The 21,847-nt window shown below is 46.5% G+C and overlaps 1 protein-coding gene across 2 annotated transcripts in view; it reads left to right on the top strand.

Annotated features, from left to right (window-relative positions):
- The first annotated feature begins 4,633 nt into the window (after positions 1–4,633).
- The window catches only part of Rab40c (RAB40C, member RAS oncogene family), a 39,281-nt gene continuing 22,067 nt past the window's right edge, over positions 4,634–21,847 (top strand). For both annotated transcript variants that reach the window (XM_038328716.1, XM_038328717.1), the window contains exons 1-2: positions 4,634–4,686; positions 4,789–4,973. In XM_038328716.1, coding sequence (XP_038184644.1) covers positions 4,832–4,973 — 142 coding nt within the window. In that variant the 5' untranslated portion in view covers positions 4,634–4,686; positions 4,789–4,831. The remainder of the gene's footprint in view (positions 4,687–4,788; positions 4,974–21,847) is intronic.

The raw sequence follows: 21,847 nt of genomic DNA on the forward strand, positions 1-21,847 counted from the left end.
TCCCTGCCACTGGCCTCTCACAGAAGCTTTTCTGAATAATGTATCAAACCATGTACCCTGTCCCTGAAGGCAGGTGAGGAGAGCTCTCTTACTATTTCCCTGCCACTGGCCTCTCACAGAAGCTTTTCTGAATAATGTATCAAACCATGTGGCAGGGCTGGAGAGATGGCTCAGAGGTTAAGAGCACTGACTGCTCTTCCAGAGGTCCTGAGTTCAATTCCCAGCAACCACATGGTGGCTCACAACCATCTGTAATGAGATCTGGCGCCCTCTTCTGGCATACAGGCATACATGGAGGCAGAATGTTGTATACATAATAAATAAATCTTAAAACAAACAAACAAACAAAAAAAAAAAACATGTGGCAGTGTCCACAGGTCAAGATGCTCATAAAGGCCATGTCTTCAACTTTGGAGGGAGATGGTCACTGTGTGGCTGCCTTGAAGGGTACCTGCTGCTGGAGGCAAGGCCTAGGTTTAGCAATTCCTTGGGGGAAAAGAAGAAAGACCCCTCTTTATGTCTGTCTGTAGAAGGAGCAGCAGGCTGTGTTCCTGCCGCCTGGATCCTGGCCTCCTGGCTAGCTTATGCCCCGAAATAACAACACACAAATTGTATTCTTTTAAACACTGCTTGGCCCATTAGCTCTAGCCTCTTATTGGCTAGCTCTCACATCTTGATTAACCCATTTCTAATAATCTGTGTAGCACCATGAGGTGGTAGCTTACCGGGAAAGATCCTAACCTGCGTCTGTCTCGGGTCGGAGAATCATGGCGACTGCCTCACTTCCCTCCTTTCCAGCATTCTGTTCTGTTTACTCTGCCTACCTAATTTTCTGTCCTATCAAAGGGCCAAGGCAGTTTATTAACCAATGAAAGTAACACACAGACAGATAAACCTCCTCCATCATCTGTCTGTCTGTCTATGTTTGAGCAGCGTTTCTCTAGGCCAGGCCTTGAACTTGAGACATTCCTCCTGCTTTAGCCTCCCAAGTGTACTGGGATTAGAAGTGTGAGCCACCATGCCTAGTTGGTGTGTGTGTGTGTGTGTGTGTGTGTGTGTGTCTTACTATTCTCTTGAAGGATTGTCTACTGACCTCCATTCTGTGCAATGTGGGAACACCAATCAGCGAAGTTGTCACACAGCTAAGGAAACAGTTTTAGTGTGGGAGTCTGGTAGCTGTCCTGGCTTTTCCACATGCTTGTCCCACTATGGCTCAGCATCTGCTGTAAACTGTACCTGCTGTTCTGTGGCCGCCGGACATGGCAACTCAGCTTTGCCCAGCTTGGCCATTGTTGGCATGAGGATCTAAAAAGGTTTATTTATAATTCCAGAAATAATGTGTGTCTGTGTGATTGTATGTGTATGTGAATGTGGGTACCCAAGATGGGCAGAAGTGGGCATTGGATCCCCTGACAATGGAGGTGTAGGTGTTGTGAGCTGTGGGATGTGGTACTAGGAACCAAACTCCAGCCCCACACAAGTGCAGCAACCATTCTTAACAGTTCAGCCATCTCTCCAGCACCATCCTTTAAATCCAAGGTTTTGTTTTTGTGGCCCAAGCTGGTCTTGAACTCATGGCAATCCTTCTGCATCATCCTTCTGAGTACTAGGACTATAGAGGCAATCAGTCTGTTGGGGAGGAAGTTCTTGCCTGGTCCTGTTCCTTACCTTCCCAGCAGTCAGGGAAGATGTCAGCTCTGGACATGCTCAGTACTCCACGGGCTCCTGATCACTGTGGTAGCACCCTGGCTTTTCCTGTAGACTTGTATTTCAGAAAGTGTTGACTGTTCAGTCATCATATGAAGAAGAAGCACCCAAGTTTCAAGGGCTGCATCTGAGTCAACTTTGCTGGAAACATCTCTTTTGGTCTCCTTTCCCAAGCAGCCGGGATTATAAATTTGTGCCATCACACACAGCTTATTATTTTATTTTCTCTTTTCTTTTTTGAGACAGGATTTCTCTGTGTAACAACTCTGGATGTCTTGAAACTTGCTTTGTAGACCAGGCTGGTCTCGAACTCACAGAGATCTGCCTGCCTCTGCCTATGGAGTGCTAGGATTAAAGGTGTGCGCCACTACTGCCCAGCTCTTAAGACACGGTTTCCTTGTCTGACCCGGAACTCTGTAGACTAGGCTGGTCTCATACTCACAGAGATTCAGCTGCCTCTGACTCATGAATTCCAGCATCAAATGGCTTGGCTATCACCTCTGGTCAAGATTCATTCCTTTTTTAAAAAAGGATTTATTAGCCAGGCAGTGGTGGCACAGGCCTTTAATCCCAGCACATAGGAGGCAGAGGCTTTGAGTTAGAAGCCAACCTGTTGGTCTACAAATCAAGTTCCAGGACAGCCAAAAACCTAAATAAATAAATAAATAAATAAATAAATAGATAAATAAATAAAAATCAAAAAGTATTTTATGTGAAGGGTGTGTGGAATATTATTTTAAGTAGGCAAAGATGTGCTACATTTGTTTATGCTGGAGAGTATTACTTTAACTATGCAAAGGTGTGTTACATTTTTTGTATATGTTTTGTTTGTTTAATTATGTAAAGATGTGTTGCATTTGTTTCACCTTGTCTGCCTGAGGAACCTGGTTGGTCTAATAAAGAACTGAAAGGCCAATAAATAGCTAGGCAGGAGAAAGGACAGGCAGGGCTGCAAGGCAAAGAGGATAAGTAGGAGAAACCTAGGCTGAAAATAAGAATGAGGAGAAGGAGGGTGACATCTAGAGCAAGAAGCCAGGCAGATGCCAGCCACAGAGAAGCAGTGAAGGTAAGATATACAGAAGAAAGGTAATAAGCCCTGTGGCAAAAGGCAGATAAAGAGATTAAATAAAAAGAGCTAGCGAGAAACGTGCCTAAACAAGGTAGAGCATTCAAAACTAATAATATGTCTGTCATGGTTTGGGAGCTGGTTGATGGCCCAAAAGAAAAAGCCTGTTGTGTATGTCTGTGATCAGGCGTGTGCCTGCTGCCTGTGGAGGTCAGAAGGTGTAAAATACCCTGAAACCAGAGTTACAGACAGCTTTAAGTCTTCACATCTGTGCTGTGTTGGGAACTTGAACCAGCATCAAATGCTCTGACGAGCTGAGTCAACTCTCTGTCTAGCCTCTGTTAACCGTATGTTCAGGAAGAGTGCACAGACAAGCATGTGTGGAGGTCAGAGGACACCTTTCAGAAGTCAGTTCAGGCTTTCCACCTTGCTAAAACAGGGTTTCTGGGCTGGAGAGATGGCTCAGAGGTTAAGAGCATTGCCTGCTCTTCCAAAGGTCCTGAGTTCAATTCCCAGCAACCACATGATGGCTCACAACCATCTGTAATGGGGTCTGGTGCCCTCTTCTGGCCTGCAGGCAGACACACAGACAGAATACTGTATACATAATAAATAAATATTAAAAAAAAAACAGGGTTTCTCCTGATCCATCGCTTGCTGCTTATTCAAGGCTAGCTAGCCCCCGAACTTCTGGACAAATTCTGACTTCCTTTCTTACAATAAGAGCCGGGGTGAGGGGTGGGGTAAATTACAGATGAAAAGCCACAGGAGAGAAAGCGAACTCCTATCTATCTTCAGGCTTACATCGCAAGCGCGTTGGCCCTAATCTGTGTTTACTTTCTGAGTTTCTTGCAATTGATGACAAGGCTTGAGAATGCACTCATGAAGAACGCTGTCCGTGGCCCTCCAGTCTTAGAACTGGCCGACGAAGTGCACCTGCGGCGGGTTGCCCACCCTGGGAGCCAGCAGGGCCAACGCGGCTCAGAAGAGGACTTCAGCAGTCCGGCGACGGCCTAAACACTCGGCGGCGGCTCCGCCCACTCCCCCAGCCAGGAGGAAGTCCCACCTCCTAGAACAGCCCACTGGGAGAGAGCCTCGCCCCCGCCCTGCCCCCGGGGAAAGCGAGCCCGAGGTTGTACATCCAGGTCGCGCTTCTTTCCTTTTGGGGTCTGTGAGAGCAGCCACCGCCGTTTGATAGATAGCCTGGCCCTTCCGCGTCAGCCATGTCGCCTTAGGCAGCAGCTATCGCTATCCTGCGGCTTGTCCACGAAGGGGGAAGGGTAGACTTGTGCAATGTTTGACTCTTGATTGGCGAGAATGAAGAAAGGGGTGGACCTAGAAGGTTATGATCGATAGGAGACTGCACAAATGCCTTAGCAGCAGTAGCCAATAGTGATGGCGAGGGGGCGGGAGGCCAGGGTGTTGCAGGTCCGTGAACCCGGCCGCGACGGCTCTGAGGTAGTCTGCAGGAAGCAGTAGGGCAGACGGACGTGCAAGGCGACCAATGATTCAGGAAAGTCAGGAGGAAGTGACCAATGGTCACAGTGAGGAGGCGGGGAATAGCCAGCCACCGCAACACTGTGTACCAAGCGGCGGGGAGGGGACTACGTTGACGGACAAGGGTATAGACCAACAGTGGTGGGAAAGAGGGTGGCAGGAGACCAATAGTAGTGGCTAATGGGTAGGGCGGGGCGACCGGGTGCTCAGAGGCACTGTGTGTGTGTGTGTGTGTGTGTGTGTGTGTGTGTGGGAGACGTGGGGGCGGGGCGACCGTGACGGTCAGGCTGTCAGGCCAATGGTCCGGGGAGGGCCGGCGGAGGGTGGCCAATGGCGGCTGCGCATCCGGGGGCGGGGCTGCGGGGCTGCGCGGGGCTGTGCGGGAAGCGGCGGGCGGCGGCGGCTGGGAGGCTTAGGTGAAGCTGGCGGCACTGGGGCGGGTGCACTGGGGGCGGTGGCCAGTGGGCGGGAGCATTAGCGTGGAGACCGCAAGGCCGCTCACCAGCCTTCGCCCGCAGGTCTGGCGGCGGCGCCGTGGGCCGCGGTGCGGCGGGCGGGAGGATGGGCACCCAGGGCAGCCCAGTGAAGAGCTACGATTACCTGCTCAAGTTCCTGCTGGTGGGCGACAGCGACGTGGGCAAGGGCGAGATCCTGGAGAGTCTCCAGGACGGCGCAGCCGAGTCCCCATACGCCTACAGTAACGGTAGGCCCGGTTTGACGGTGGGCGCGCGGGGCGGGAGCGGCCTGGCGCGGGCGGCCTCTGCGCGTGTCCCTGCGGTCCCCTCCGGTCCTGTCCCGGAGATGTGTCGGAGAGTGGGCGCGGGCCGGGGTGACGGCGGCTGGCAGGTAAGAGGTCTCAGCGGCAAATCTTTGGAGTCTCCTGGGGCCTGGAATGGGCCGTGCAGCAGATACCGCTCGATGGGCCCGGTCCTCACCGCACTGCCCCTTAGCAAACGCTCAGAGACACCGCACCCTGTGCGGGGAGAAAATACATCGGCGCGATGTGATTCTTGTTAACTTCCGGGTGCATGACAAAAAATACACAAGGTAGATTGCATCATTGGCACTTGCCTGAGCTTGTCTCTTAATTTGGGTATTTAAGGTAAAATTGTAGTTAACAGTGGGTGGGACTGGATCACAGGCTACTGGGGCTGCTGACTCCGGAGGAATTAGTGTCCAATGGGCCTTCCGTTCTTATATCACTGGGTGCGTTTTACCTTCCTGATCTCTTCCTGGGTCCCTTTTCTCTGCCTCCTTACCTCGTTCTCTGGGGTCTTGTTAGTTCTCCAAGCCCTGGCTGTTTGGTAAATAACAGTTGAGCGTGTGAGCAAGGCATCTCCCACTCTTTGGACTTAGGACTTGTCCAGGGTGATGAGCATCAGGACTTCAGTGGAGGACCCTTCCTTCTGAGTAGCAGTGTTGAATCTGCTCTGTACCTCCTCCCCATGCTCCTGCTGTCGTCCTCCATCTACAGCAGACAGACATCGAGGGCAGGAAAGGAAGAGCCATGGTTTTATTTTCTGGCGCATGCCAATGGACCTCTGCACCAGCCAGGCCACCTTGACTGGCATTCAACTGGATGTCTCAGGGTGATAGTCCTGCTCAGAGCGGCTTTAGGGCTGCCTTTCCAGCAGGGAAGTGTGGAAAGGGATGGGCTTGCCTTCAGAAGCGCTTTGGGGCAGGGGGCCACAGCTGACTCTCCATTTCTGTCTAGCACCACCAGTTTCAACTGTACGTACACACAAACTCCAGTTGGACCCTCTTTCCCCATCTCCTCTGTGTATTGCCCTATTTCCTGTGACAGTGCTAACTGAAGTGGGGCGAGTACCACATAAAGAGTATAGAGATGTGAGACTGAGGGCTGCCATTCACCAAATGCCTTTACGCTGTACAAGCTATGAGGCCAGGGCCCATTAGCAGGTCCTAGTGTGACTCCTGCAGTGTGCAGCAGAGAGGGAAGGGTGCTCAGCTGTAGCAGCATGTTTCTTGTGTCGGGTTGAAATGCAGATAGCACAGATACCAGCTCTTTGTGCTGGGAGCCTTGGGTCCCTGACCCAGGGAACATTCTTCACTGAGTGAAGTTGGTGGATCTGGGAACCTTTGGGCCTCTTCACAGAAGAGTCGTTTGGAAGCAATAAAGTAGTTGGTTCTGGAGATTGAGCACAGTGTGTTTGCTGTTGAAAGAGCTGGACTTCTGCTTCTCTTAGAGGATAGATGAATGTTTCATTTTCCTCCTCATTATTAAGTCTTCAGGCTGTGCAGTGGTGGTGCACACCTTTAATCCCAGCACTTGTCGGGCAGAGGCAGGCGGATCTCTGTGAGTTTGAGGTTGGCCTGGTCTACAGAGTGAGTTCTAGGATAATCAGGGCTACACAGAGAAACGCTGTCTCAAAAAATAAAACAAAACAAAAATCTTCAGGCCAGGCAGTGGTAGCGCATGCCTTTAATCCCAGCACTTGTGGGGCAGATGCAGGTGGATCTTTGTGAGTTCAAGGCCAGCCTGGTCTACAAAGTGAGTTCCAGGAAAGCCAGGACTGTTACACAGAAGAATCCTGTCTCGAAAAAACAAAAACAGTAACAACAACAAAATCTTTAGTATGGGGGCTGGAGAGGTGACTCAGTGATTGAGAGAACAGGCTGCTCTTTCAGAGGACTTGGGTTCAATTCCTAGCACCCACACTGTCTGTAACTCCAACATCTGACACCCTTTCATAGACATACATACAGGAAAGACACCAGTGCATATAAAATATAAATAAGTACAAAATAATTTTAAAAAAATCCTCAGGTTGGGGCTGGAGAGATGGCTCAGAGGTTAAGAGCATTGCCTGCTCTTCCAAAGGTCCTGAGTTCAATTCCCAGCAACCATATGGTGGCTCACAACCATCTGTAATGGGGTCTGGTGCCCTCTTCTGGCCTGCAGACATACATGGAAGAAATGCTGTATACATAATAAATAAATATTAAAAAAAAAAATCCTCAGGTTGTATATTCTAGCCTTTTTTCCCCCAAGGTACAGGGCTTTTTTGATTAGAGGTAGGGTGGGCCCTATCTGGGAAGGGGACTGCTGCTCGATATTGGCCACTGAACTTCATCTTGATCACAGTCTTAACATCTCGTCTAGCTTGTTCCTCAGGTGTGAACATTGCTCTCTCTCTGACTTCACAAACATGTGAGTCATCAAAACAGCTTTTTTTTTTAATTAGCACTGGCACCTGAAACTGACATTATGATACTGTGAGCACATGCCTAGCATCTGCAGGAGCCTCCAGGTCTGGTGATACCGATATTTATGGAGTTGGAAACACTGGGGCTTTGAAGGTGCAGCAGTGACTCTAGAACAGTCTCTTCTCTTCTAGATGGAACAGGACGGATGTTTTTCAGAGAGCATCCCCTGGGCATCCATAGCAAAGGCATTGTGGATTCTCAGTTATGGGAGAAGACATGAAGGGGAGGCCATGTGTTCTGTGAGCTGTTTCTGCTGTTCTCATGTATGGCCCTGGAATGATAGGTCCGTGTTGGCCTCAAGTCAGCCAACTGGGTATTTACCCTTGAGCAGCCCAGGAAACATTATTGCTACAGCATACAAGATTGTCCTTGTTTGTGTTACGAGCTTGAACATCCTCAGTTAAGACAACTACATTTTGCCCTAGCTCCTACAAAGATTCCTGAGTGTTAGGTCCTTCAGGAAAATCCCCTGTGGTTTACATATTCGTGGCCTGAAAGATCCACATCTGTTAATGAGGCCATGGATGTTATTTCATTTCTCTGTTCCTTTGGGAGTTAGTGTTTGTAGAAGAAAGCCAGAGTGATGCCATTGTCCTCTGAGCCCAGGAGTCGGGAGGGAAGCAAGTTATAGGACAGACCAGCATTGGGTTTTGCCGTGAATGTTGGAATTTGATGGTTGTGGAGATGTCTGTGTAATCACGATGCATGTACCCCAAGTGAGGATAATGTGTGTCTATGTCACACCATGCTGGGAGGTCCCTGCTAGACTCACATCAGTCACCCAGAGACCTGCAACATTTTTGCTAATCCTGGCTCCATGTTTCTTCTCATTTGGGTTGAAGTCCATTTTTTCTCTTAAGTGACAGGTTCAACGGTTTTGTTTTATTTATTTATGTTTTGTTTGTTTGTTTGGTTTTTGGTTTTCTGAGTCAAGGTTTCTTTGTGTAGCTTTGAAGCCTTCCTGGAACTCGCGCTGTAGACCAGGCTGGCCTCAAACTCACAGAAATCCACCTGTCTCTGCCTCCCAAGTACTGGGATTAAAGGTGTGCGCTACCACGACCCAACTTCAAGGGAAATTTTAAATGTTTTATTATTATTATTATTAGTGTGTGTATGTTTGTGTACTGAACTGTACATGCTATGATACTCATGTGGAGGTCAAAATAAAGCTTTTGGCCAGACATGGTGATACATACCTTTAATCTCAGCACTTAGGAGGCAGAGGCAGGCAGATCTCTGTGAGTTCAAGGCCAGCCTAGTTTACGTAATGAATTCAGGACAGCCAGAGCTATATAATGTCTCAAAGATACCAAAATAAAATAAGAAGAAAAAAAAGACAGCTTTTGGGAGTTGTTTCTCTCTCCCACCTTTATGTGGGTTTTGGGGATTGAACTCAGGTCAGGCTTAAGCAGCAGGCACCACATGAATGTTTTGCCTACATGTATGTCTGTGTGTCATGTGTATGCCTATTGCCTATGAAGCCAAAAGAGGACATGGAGGTCTTGGGACTGTTGTTATAGATAGTTGTGAGCCACCACATGGGTGCTGGGAATTAAATCCAGGTTCTTCTTAAGAGCAACGGGTACTGCTGAGACAACCTTCCAGCCCTGCTCAAGGGGAAACTTAAAACACTCATATACTCCATGTGTCACCCATTTGCTTCATCTCTAGCTCTTGCATGAAGCTTGCATAGACCTCTTTTTCTTTTTTAGTTGTCTGTTTTTGAGACAGGGTCTTGCTAAATACCTCAAGCTGGCTTTGTACTTGCTGTCCTCCTGCCTCTGCCTCCCTTGTGCTAGAATTACAAATCCACTGTGCCTGACCTAAATGTGTATTTCCTAGCGAATGAACAGCCTGTGTACAGCTTCCTTATGCTGACTGTTTCTTGGTGCTGGTTCACGTTGTTACTACAGTAACCTCTCACAGACCTTTCTCTTCTCTGTGCAAGACCAGACACTTTGTTCTAGATTTTACTGTAGATTCTTTGGGGTAACTTACTGGAGTGGGGGTTGTCTGCCTTCCCTATGTTAGATGCCAGATTTTCTGGCAGACTGTTGTCCCAGGAGGAATAGGAACAGTCACTGGTATAACAGCTAATGCCTCCAGTGTGTGGTTTGTGTCAGGCATGCTGCTGAGGGTGGCTCTGTTCATCATTTGATCTTCAGGACCATGATTCCCATTTTATAGATGAGGCTTTCAGGAGCACAGACTGTTTCCTGGGTGGTATCGTCCCTGGGTTCCTGGTTGGCTCTTTCCTAGTCTTCATTGACAGGGAGCTGGGCAGACCTCAAACAGTGAGGCAGTGCACTTTCTGGTTTTCTTCTCTTTCCCTTCATTGTGCCTGGGTTGCCAGACAGCCACTGCTTCTGCACACTTTGAGATCCACGCCTTGGAAGGCCTGTCCCAGATCCTACCTGACCCAGCTATTGTCTGGGAAGCCACATCATCCTTACTGAGAGTTGTCACTTCTTGACAGGCCATTATAATTTGTCACAGGCCTGCAAGTGGTGACTTGCTTGCTCCATTCCCAGAGAAGCATACTGTCATCCACCATGAGAATAGTCTAGACCTTCTCATTGTGCTTGTGTACACCATCACTGCGCCTGGCAAATTCTGCCCTGAGCATGTAGGTCACCTCATGGCGGGTTGGTGGCCTTTTGTTTGCTGTAACTAGGTCCCTTTTTCTTACAGCGCATGCACCTCCACCTCAAGCTCGTCATTTCATTCATTTGTTCAGCCATAAATTTGTGGATATCTTACAATGCATCCGGCTGTAGGCTGGGAATTCAGGGAGCAAGGCAGAGCAGATTAGAGACAGTTGGCTTTTATTGAATTTTTTTTGTTTCTGAAACAGGGTCTCACTATGTAGCCCAGGCTGGCCTTGAACTTGAAGTGATCCTCCTGTCTCTCCTGAGTGCTAAGATGATCACATCTTACTAGAATATTTGTTTTTTGTTGCTCCTTAGCATTGTCATAAGCAGGACCAAATGAATGCACAAATAGCAAGTACACAGCAAGACCCATCCGCTTTCTGGTAGTATTGTGTGGTCACACTTGAGATTGTTATGTTGCAGATATAATGTCATCTTTTCCATCAGTGTGATTGTTTGTGGCTTGGAGGTGATCTAAATTTAACAGCGTTTCAGGAAGGAAACAGTTTCAGTGAGTTAAGTGGGCGGAAAGGACACGAAGGGAAGGAACTAGCCTTGGCAGGTCCTTTTGCCTCCTGTTCTTTTTGAAGATTGAAGCTGGAAAGGTATAAAATTGCTTGATCCCTGCAAAGCTGCCCTCACTCAGCCCAAAACTAGGACATATTGAATGGGAAGCTGTGGAGCTGTACATTGGCCAGAGTTTCATCATCTTTGCTGTCTAGGAGTGCAGGAAATATCTTCAGCATTTAGCATGCTGGCTGAGAGAAAGTTGAAGACAAGAAGGAAGGCCACCAGCCTGTAAAGCAGGTGTTGGGGATCAGCAGTGAGAAGGTGATGGGAAGCAGAGCATCCACAGAGAGAGGGGCTGGCTGGCCCAAGACCTGCAGCTAGGGGACCGTGCTATGGCAGGAGATAGATGGAAAACCAGACTCTCTGAGTCCTTGTATCAGTGATGGTAAATGAATAAGGTAGGCTCAGATTTTGAACTTAAGGGGTAGAGGAGGTGTCCTAGTCATCAGCGGATCTGGTAAGGACAGGTGACTCTCACATCCACCAGTGTGTGACTCTTTTGCTATGGTCAGAATATCAAATGCAGAGTTTATCTGTGGACGCTTGTCCTTCAGAAAGTAGAGAGGATGGGAATAGTGGAGAAGGGAGGGTCTGAACAGGAAGACAGTGGGTTACACTAGACGATTTGTAGCAAAATACCGCCTGCCTGTCTAGATGCCAGACATTTAAAAATGGGGGGGGGGGGTGCACACTGGAGAGATGGCTTAGCAGTTACGAACAGAACACTTGTTCTTGCAGAGAATCTTGGTTTGATTCCCAGCTCCCACATGGTGGTTCAGGCATCTGTAACTCCAGTCCCAGGGGATCTGACCTGAGGGCACTAAGTGTGCAGGTGGTGCACATACATACATGCAGGCAAAACATTCATACACATAAAATAAATAAAATAAAAAGAAGTGTTAGGTGAGAAGTGATATGGCCAAGCCCCCAGACGGCAGTGAGGGAGGAGAGATGGACTTATAACCAATGTATGCCATCGCTGCTGTGCCAGGAGGATGTGAGCTGCAGAAAGGGCTGTGCTTCACCAGAGTTGATCCTGTGTCTCCAGTGGAGGTTGTCCTGAAGCCAAACTGTACAAACTTAGATCTTTGCATGATGACACATGCCTGTAACTAACCTTGATGAAGGACATCTCTGTCCTGAAAGGGATATTCATCCCAGCAACTGAAAAAGAGCAGAGGCTCGAACTGAGTACTGGAATGGGACAGGTGACCGCATAGTTTATGAACTATTTCAAAGAGTTGACAGCCAAGTGCTGGGCTGGTAAGTTTAATGTCAGCTTTGGAGGAAGAACTAAGCCATATGATTGATAACCATGTGTTTGTGTGCATAGAGGCCAGGCTGCTGCTTCTGCTCAGGAGTGGGGTGTGTGGGGGCGGGTTAGGTTGGATGCTATTACTGAAGTGGACCTGCTTCCTTCCAGATGTTCACACTGTTGTACGTTACTTGGTACTTGTAGACAGACATCTTTCCATTGTCCTTAGACAAAAGTGTTGTCTCTTAACCTTTTAGGTAGTTAATAGGGTAAATGCCTCAGGATTCAAGACACTTGAAACCTGTGTGAAGCTGAGCAGTGGTGGCGCACACCTTTAATCCCATCATTTGGGAGGCAGAGGCAGGTGGATCTCTGTGAGTTTGAGGCTGGCCTGGTCTACAGAGCGAGTTCCAGGACAGCCAGGGCTATACAGTGAAAAACCCTGTCTCGAAAAACAAAATAAATAAACCCACGTGAACAAGTTGCAGGTGCAGTGACATCTTTCAGGGTGGCCCAGACTCTCTTCTTTAGATTCAGAAAGTCACTGCTTAAGGAGTGGAGTGTGACCAAGGAAGCTAGGTCACTGCCCAGGCTGCCTGCTCTGTCCTGCCCCATGCCACTACTTTGCTCGAGGAGTGTGAGTCAGCAGACTTGCCTATGCTGTGAGTCCTTATGTCCCTGTAGCATCTTTAGGTTGAGATCTGCTGTACCACTTGTCAGGGCCATAAGCTCTGGGAACAGATGGAATAGGACCCTGACAGTTGGAAGATGTCTCCTGTACCCACTGATTTCCCACCCTGTAGGAACTGTTGTATCAGTGGGTGCCAACCATGTTCCTTTACCTTCTCAGTGGTGAAGTGGTGGCCTTCTGTTGCTGCCCCATCTCCTCCCTCACTACTGTCTTCCTGGTGATGTTCACATGGCGCCCTGCTTGTTGCGCGTCTTTGAGCAGTTCTGGACTGTGTCCTGAGTGCCTGAGCATCCCCTGCTTTTGGTGCAGTTGATACTTTAAGTACATGCTGGCTCTTTTTTCATGGGGATAAGCATTATGCCTTTTACAGGGTTTCTTGTAACCCAGGCTGCTGGCCTCAAGTCTCCACATTTAAGAATGGCCTTGAGGGGCTGGAGAGATGGCTCAGGGGTTAAGAGCATTGCCTGCTCTTCCAAAGGTCCTGAGTTCAATTCCCAGCAACCACATGGTGGCTCACAGCCATCTGTAATGGGGTCTGGTGCCCTCTTCTGGCCTGCAGACATACACACAGACAGAAAATTGTATACATAATAAATAAATACTTGGAAAAAAAACACCCTCATTTAAAAAAAAAAAAAAGAATGGCCTTGAACTCTTTTTTGTTTTTGTTGTTTTTCAAGACAGAGTTTGTCTGTGTGACAGCCCTGGCTGTCTTGGAACTAGCTTTGTGGATCAGACTGGCCTCAAACTCAGAGATCCACCTGCTTCTGCCTCTCAAGTGCTGGCATTAAAGGCCTGTGCCACCACTACCCAGGTTGGCCTTGAACTCTTTTTTTTTTTTTTTTTAGACATAAAGCTTTATTAAAGGAGAGAGGGAGAGAGAGGGAGAGAGGAGGGCACGTGTGCACACGCAAAAGGGGGGGCAGTGAGAAGAGCTGGCCTTGAACTCTTGATCCTGTTTCCACATCACAAGTGCTGGAGTTATGGACATGTTCAACTACAGCTCGCTTATTTATGCTACTTTCTTAGATGAATCTTATTACGTAGGGAATCTTTACAAAATACTACTATCATAACAGCAAATGTGGCGTACAAAGCGTAGGTGAGCTCTGTCTATCTCGAGTTTAAGAAGTTGTTCCATTGGACCTTTTGGAAGGACTTTGGTGCCTAAGTTTATTGCACAGGTAGTCAACTCAGTTCATCAGGAGCAAGTGAGTAATACCCAGGGCGTTGTCTGTGTGAGCACAAGGCTGTGACTCCAGTGAAAAGTTTGCATCATTTCTCGACCTTGAGGCTTTGTGGGAAGGGCCCTCGGGGAGCACCCAGCTCACGGTCTGCTCTCCTCCACTTAGCTCTCTCCCTGCTGTTGGAGTTGAAACTTTTGCCTTTCTTTAAAATTCTCATGGTTTAATGAATATTTGCTTACTGCTCACATGAGAGACAGAGATAGCAGCTCCCACGTGTGTTTGGCTTTGAAACTCACAGAACCTTGAGACGGAGAGCTGGCTCAGGAATTAGGCCTTTTCTTCTGCTCCTAGCACCCACTTCAGGCAGCTCTCAAGTGCACGTTACTCCAGCTCCAGAGCATCCAGTGCTTCTGACTTTGTGTGGCCGTACCCACACGCATAATACAAACAACAAAACTCAACTCATGTCATTGAAAACTTTGTTGTTTTACAGGCATGATCTTGTTATGTAGGCCAGGCTGGCCTTAGAGTTACAGTGTAGCCTAGGTTGACCTTGAAATCACAGTAGTCCTGCCTCAATCTCCCTAGTACTGCGGTTACAAGTGTGTATCACTAGGCTTAACACAAAATTTGACTTTTCTTTCCATATTCATATGTTACCTAATGATATGTGTACATAGGTGGCATGTGTTTTTTGTGGATTTTTTTTGTTTTTTTTTTTTTCTAAAGACAGGTCTCACTATTTAGCTCTGGATGTTCTGGAACTTATTAAGTAGACCAGGTTGGCCTTAAACTCACCAAGACCTGCCTGCCTATGCCTCCCTAGTACTAGGATTAAAGGCCTACACCACTATTCTCGGCGATGCATGCCTTTAAAAGAAAATATTTTTAAACTTTACTTTTATTTCATGTGTATGGGTGTTTCATATGAATGTATGTCTGTGCACCACATTTATGCAGTGAAGGCCAGAAGAGGGTGTTGGATCCCCTAGAACTGGAGTTACAGATGGTTATGAACTGTCTTTTATGGGTGTTGGAAATCAAAACCAGCCATTTGGAACCTTGGAAATCACTACAGTTGTGTTTGAAATTTTGTTGATGTTGTTTGCTTTGCTTTGTTCTATTTTGAGACAGTGTCTCACTGTGTGTCAGAACTAACCTGGAACTGAGATTCACCTGCTTCTGCCCTCCAAGTGCTGAGATTAAAGATGTGTACTGTCACAGTTCGCGGCACATGCCTTTAATTCCAGCACTCAGCGGGCAGAGTCTCTGGTCTTTATAGTGAGTATTGGGCTAGTCAAGGTCACAAAATGAGACCTTTTCTCAAAAAAAAAAAGGAAGGAAGGAAGGAAAACTGTGCTAGAAAACAGCCCACTTTGAAGTTATCTTTTATGATTTAACATGAAAACATTGTGTAGGCTTCTTATTAAAGTCATCAAATTAGCTGCAATAGGGGAAAGTAAGTCTGCTCATTAGCTAAAGTGTTTTAACTCGGTTGTAGAACCACCTTGTAGCCAGTGAGGCTAAATCTCAAGAATCAAAAGATATATTCCAAAGACCTGCATATGAACCAGGGAACTCTAGACTTTTAAGAGTAGTGCAAACAAAACATTTCTCATTTTTCTTATCAAAACAAGCAAAACATGAGGTGACATGTACAGTTAACTTAAGCAAAGACAGGTACAGTGAGGGGTGCAGCTGTGTTATGTCTTATCCTCTTTGGTCATGTGAAAAGAGCCAAGGATAGTCCTCCCAGGCCTTTGCGTTTCCCACAGAGATAATGTGGGTACGCCAAGGCATTCCCTTACCATAGTTTATGCCATGCTTCCTGGAAGTCCATCTTGTAGGAAGAGCATTTTGCATTCTGCCCCATCTGTAGTTTACAATAAATTCCCAGCTTTATTACACAGGCTCCCCCACACAGTGAAAAGGTCCTGGAACTCTTAGGAGCCCATATCAGAGTTCATGTACACTCAGGTATGTCTCAGACCTGTGCTGGCCCCCACAGCAGCTTCCTCTGCTAGGGCAGCCTGGTCCTTGAAGTTCCAGGGCAGCTGTCCAGGGCCACATGTACAGTGTGCAGAGAGGAGACGCTAATGGAAAAGGGTAGACGGAGGTTGAGCCCTGAACTCAGCAGAAGGGTGTGCTTACCCATAAAGCTCTCCAGAGACTGCAGCTGGTGACTCACAGAGCTCGAGGTGTGTGGGTGTACTCCTTCTAAAGGAGTGTGTCAGCAGCCTCCCAGAAATCCTTCTCTCTGGCCAAGTAATTAGGACTCTGTTCTACGAAAATGCTAGTTACAATAGAGGGAACCAAGACTGTTTTTATAAATAAAAGTGAAAGACAAATTGCCTGAATGTCTCAATGGAAACTTGATGTGCTTATGTTCATTGGGTGAACTATACAACCTTTGAATGTTCTTTGTTTGTTTATTTGTTTTTGAGACAGTTTCTCTGTGTAACATTCTAGAACTCTTTGTAGACCAGGCTGGCCTCGAACTCACAGAAATCCACCTGCTTTTGCCTCTCCAGTTCTGGGATTGTAGGTGTGCACCTCCACCACCTGGCAAATGTTCTTATTTAAAGGAACATTTAATGAATTTTATTGAAACAGGGATATTAGCCGGGCGGTGGTGGTGCACGCTTTTAATCCCAGCACTCGGGAGGCAGAGGTAGCCTGGTCTATAAGAGCTAGTTCCAGGACAAGCTCCAAAGCCACAAAGAAACCCTGTCTCGAAAAACCAAAAAAAAAAGAAAAGAAAAAAGAAACAGGGATATCCCCAATATCTTGTTAAGTGAGGGGAAATGCAATCATCTGTGGGTGTCCTTAGATCTCTTATATCCAGATTCATAGATACCCAAGTCCTTTATGTATACTGGTACCCAGCCAGGAGTACTGGCCCATGAATCCCATCTCTCAGGAGGCAGAAGCAGGTAGAGCTCTGAGTTTTAGGCCAGATTTTATATAGAAAGTTCCAGGATAGCTGGGGATACATAAGAGACACTTTGTCTCAAAAACAAAAAAGAAGCCAGACATGGTGGCACACACCAGCACTTGGGAGGCAGAGGCAGGCAGATCTCAGAGTTCAAGGCCAGCCTAGTCTACAAAAATGAGTTCCAGGAAAGTTAAGGCTACATACAGAAACCCTGCCTCAAAATACAAAACAGAAAGCTAGAAAGAAAAAAGGTACAGCACTTGTGTTTAGCACTGCACACCCTCCTTTAAATGAGTTGTGGAGGACTTAAAAACCGAGGACAAAGTAAATGATCGATATTGTTGAAGGAATACTGATATTAAAAATGTCATGGACTGGCAAGAGGACTCAGCAGGTAGTGGTGCTTGTTGTGCAAGTCTATGTCCTGAGTTCAGTCCTAGAGTCCTTGTGAAAGTGGAAAGAGACAGCTGACTGTTCCTCAGAGCTGCTCTCTGACCTCCAGAAACGTGTGGCGTGCCTCCCCGCCCCCCACATAGTCATATACATACTCTCACACAATAGTAATGTGTCTGAACATGAGGGCTGGGGAGATGGCTCTGCAGTTAACAGCACCTGTTGCTCTTGCAGAGGGTCCACATGGTGACTCACAACTATCTGTAACTATAGCTTCAGAAAACCCAACACTCTTCTGACCTCCACAGGACTGCACAAACCTAGTACACAGACAGACCTACATGCGAAACACTTACAGTGATGAACCTTAAAAAGCCTGAGCCAGCTACACTCAGGAGAGGCAGGCGGATCTCTGTGAGTTTGAGGCCAGACTGGTCTCCATATCAAGACCAGGCCAGCCAGAACTACACAGTGAGATCCTGTCTTTAAAAAGCAAACAAACAAAAAAAAAAACAAAAAACAGCTTCTCAAAAAAAATCTGCATGTGTTCAGTAAAATACATTTCCTTAAGCCGGGCGGTGGTGGCGCACGCCTTTAATCCCAGCACTTGGGAGGCAGAGGCAGACGGATCTCTGTGAGTTCGAGACCAGCCTGGTCTACAAGAGCTAGTTCCAGGACAGGCTCTAAAGCTGCAGAGAAACCCTATCTTGAAAAACCAAAAAAAAAAAAAAAAAAAAAAAACCATTTCCTTTTCTTTTTTCTTATCTATCTATCTATCTATCTATCCATCCATCTATCCATCTATCTATCTATCATGTATACAGTATTTTGTCTACATGTATTCCTGCAGGCCAGAAGAGGGCACCAGACCTCATTACAGATGGTTGTGAGCCACCATGTGGTTGCTGGGAATTGAACTCAGGACTTTTGGAAGAGCAGGCAATGCTCTTAACCGCTGAGCCATCTCTCCAGTCCCCTCTTTTTTTTCTTTTTCTTTTCTTCTTTTTTTTTTAAAACAGGGTTTCTCTGTGTAACCCTGGCTATCCTGGAACTCACACAGTAGACCATGCTGGCCTTGAAGTCAGAGATTTGCCTGCCTCTGCTGGGACAACAGGCGTGAGCCACCACTACCTCCCTGTAAATTTTCTTTTAAGACTTTGTTTGCAGTTGTTAAAGCCATGGATGTAGAACTCATAGATATAGTGGGCTGATTGTGACTTACATTTTATAGATATCAGATGAAGTGTAATGAAACACATGAAAAGTTAATGATGACTCCGGATTTTTTTTTTTTTTGGTTTTTCGAGACAGGGTTTCCCTGTGGTTTCTAGAGCCTGTCCTGGAACTAGCTCTTGTAGACCAGGATGACCTCGAACTCAGAGATCCGCCTGCCTCTGCCTCCCAAGTGCTGGGATTAAAGGCGTGCGCCACCACCGCCCGGCCACTCCAGATTTTTTTTTTTAATTTTTTTGAAAGTTTTTTTTTTTTATTATGTATACAGAGTTTTGTCAGCATGTATGCCTGCAGGCCAGAAGAAGGCACCAAATCTTATTACAGATGGTCGTGCGCCACCATGTGGTTGCTGGGAATTGAACTTAGGATCTCTGGAAGAGCAGCCAGTGCTCTCAACCCCTAAGCCATCTCTCCAGGCTGACTCCGAGTTTTGGTGCTACAGTGGTCATGGTTTTTGACTGTTCTGTATTTCACTGAGATTTCCATGCTGAGAGTGCTTGCTTTTAGTAGACAGAAGAGATCTGGTTTGATGTGGGTTCTGGGACAGTAAGTAAACACTTGGACACTGCAAGATCCCTGTGTACAACTCCCCTGGCATTCCTTCCTCTGTTTGGCATTGGCATATCAGTATAGAAGGCACTACTGTGCCTATTAACATCTTCCTCAAGCATTGGTTTGCCATGACAGCAGATGCGAATGTCACTGTTTCTAGGGATATCTGTTAGGTGCATCATGAGCAGAGTGGCACATTTCCATAGTATGCCAGGTTCCTCCATCGATAGCTAAACTTTGCCAGCAGATCAGATCCCAAGTTCTCCCTCTGTTTCTGCTCTGCATTCTGGCCCATCTTGTAGGCAATTCAGTCTTCTCATTTGAAAGGAGACTACTAATCAAAAGGCAGATCAATATCCTGCATGGGTTTATTTTATTATTATTATCAGTATCATCATCATCATCATTATTATTATTATTTTGGTTTTTTGAGACAAGGTTTTTCTGTGTGACAGCCCTGGCTGTCCTGTAACCTGCTTTGTAGAACAGGCTGATTTTGAACTCAGAGATCTGCCTGCCTCTGCCTCCTAAGTCTGGATTAAAAGCGTCCAACTCCACGTCTGGCTATGGTTTTAAAATATTTTGATATGGCCGGGCAGTGGTGGTGCACACCTTTAATCCCAGCACTCGGGAGACAGAGGCAGGTGCATCTCTGAGTTTGAGGCCAACCTGGTCTACAAGAGCTAGTTCCAGGACAGGCTCCAAAGTTACAGAGAAACCCTGTCTCCAAAAACAAAACCAAAAAAATTTGGAATTTGGTTTTTCTTTCTCCTCCCTGCTTTTCCTCTTTTCCTTCCCCCAACCCCCTTCTCTCTTTTTTTATTTTTGAGTTTTCAAGACAGGGTTTCTCTGTGTAGCTTTTGGAGCCTATTCTGGAACTGGCTCTGTAGACCAGGCTGGCCTAGCACTCACAAAAATCCGCCTGCTTCTGCCTCCCACGTGCTGGGATTAAAGGCGTGCAGGCGTCACTAGCACCTGCCCTCTTTTTTCTTTTTGTTTGTTGAGATAGAGTCTCATTGTGTAGCCCTGGCTGGCCTGGAACTCACTATGTTGGTATTCAAACTCAAGAGTTCCATTGACCTCTGTTTCTGAGTACTGAGATTAAAGGCATGCCCACCAGATCCAGCTCTTAATTTGATTTTATTGATATAGTTAGTTTATATATAATAAAATGTACTCATCTTGGGAGTCTGGCTCTAGGGCAACCTATGGGTTGTGACCTCTAACAAATCTGTCTCAAAATATTTGTATTATGATTTATAACAGTAGCAAAATTAGGTATTGAAGTAGCAACAAAAATTTTGTTGTTGGGGGTCATGAGAACATGAGGAATTGTATTAAAGGTTTGCACAGTAGGAAGGTTGAGAACCACTTCTGAGAAAGCTATTACAGATGTAGATATCTGGGTAGCCATTCCCCTTATCAAGATACAGTGTTTGTACCCCAGAAAGTTCTCTGTTGCCCATGTGAGGTTAGTTACTGCTCCATTCTTGCTGGTCACTACAGGCTTTTTTCTTGCTCCAGAATGCCACAAATGGCATTAACATCCCCTCCCCCAATAAAGAAAGAAAATCACAGGATTTTATTATGTAGGTAGGTTGGCCCCACTTACAGCCCTCCTGCCTCAGACTCCCCAGTGTTTGATCATTTACTTTCTGATCCTATCGTGGCACAGCGCAGGAGCTCCTGTCCCTAGTAGTAGTGTTTATGTGAGAGAATCAACTCGTTTATCTGTTTTTCTGCTCTAGACATCTGGGTTATTTTTCGTTCTGAATTAAGAGGTATTAAACACAGCCACAATACACAAGCCCTTTTGTGGGTCTGTTTGGTTCTCTCGGGTAAATACAGTGTGTATTGTTTGGGGTTGCAGGTGGGCCATTTTAAAGACACCAGTGACTCTTTGCAGTCTGGCACAAGATGTTCTCAATAGTGGTGCGTGTAAGCCCTGCTCCAGCATCTGACACTGTCAGTCTCTTTATCTCCTACTCAGCTTCATTGAGGCAAATTTACATACATAAAAATTGGGATTTCTTTGAATGTTGACAGACCAGAACCGTGTGCAGCCGCATGTTGACCAACCCCAGCCTCTAACCCTAGCAACTGCTGGTCAGTCTTGACCTTACTGTAGACTAGTTTTTGTTTTCTAGATTTAAACAAAAATATATAAATGAGTCACATTGTATATTCTTTGTGTCTGTCCCTTTTCCATCTCATTAAGATTCTCCCATGTTACTACTGTATGTGGTATCCTTTTTTCTACTGCGTGGCATTCTGTGTGAATACTGGAGCAAGACTGTCTCTTCTGTAGACAATGAGGGTTTGGATAGTTCCCACATTTGAATTCTTCTAAGGAGTTCTCCTTTACAATTTTTTATAAATGGACTGGAGAGATAATTTACCTGTTAGGGGTGTGTACCGCTCTTCCAGGGAATTCTTAAGTGACTCACAACCTCCTATAACTCCAGGTCCAGGGGAGCCAATGCCTCTGGCTGCTGAGTGCACTAACACTTGTGTGCACATTACCACATACAAACAATCTTAAAAAGTAAAAGTAGAATTCACATATGAGCTTGGTGAACATGGGTGTGGGTTTCTGTCAGAGAAGTACAGGATTACAGGTCATTCATGTGTTTATCAGCAAATAGTTTCCCAATGTACTTGTCCTGCTTAAGGGATAATTCCTCTTCCTGCTTCATTTCAGCCTTGCTCATGGGTGGATGCCTGTTTCTGTGCAACAGCCAGAGAACAGTTTCTATCCTATGGAGACAGTTTATATTATTTAACCATTCCCTGAGTCTGTAGGGTTTTAGTTTGTATCCAGTTTGAGTATAAAGCACAGTGCTGAGGTGGATGGTCTGTAACTTTCACGCAGCCCTAGCTCT

Source organism: Arvicola amphibius, chromosome 4, assembly GCF_903992535.2.
Source record: "Arvicola amphibius chromosome 4, mArvAmp1.2, whole genome shotgun sequence".
In the NCBI taxonomy this organism is placed as follows: Eukaryota; Metazoa; Chordata; class Mammalia; order Rodentia; family Cricetidae; genus Arvicola; species Arvicola amphibius.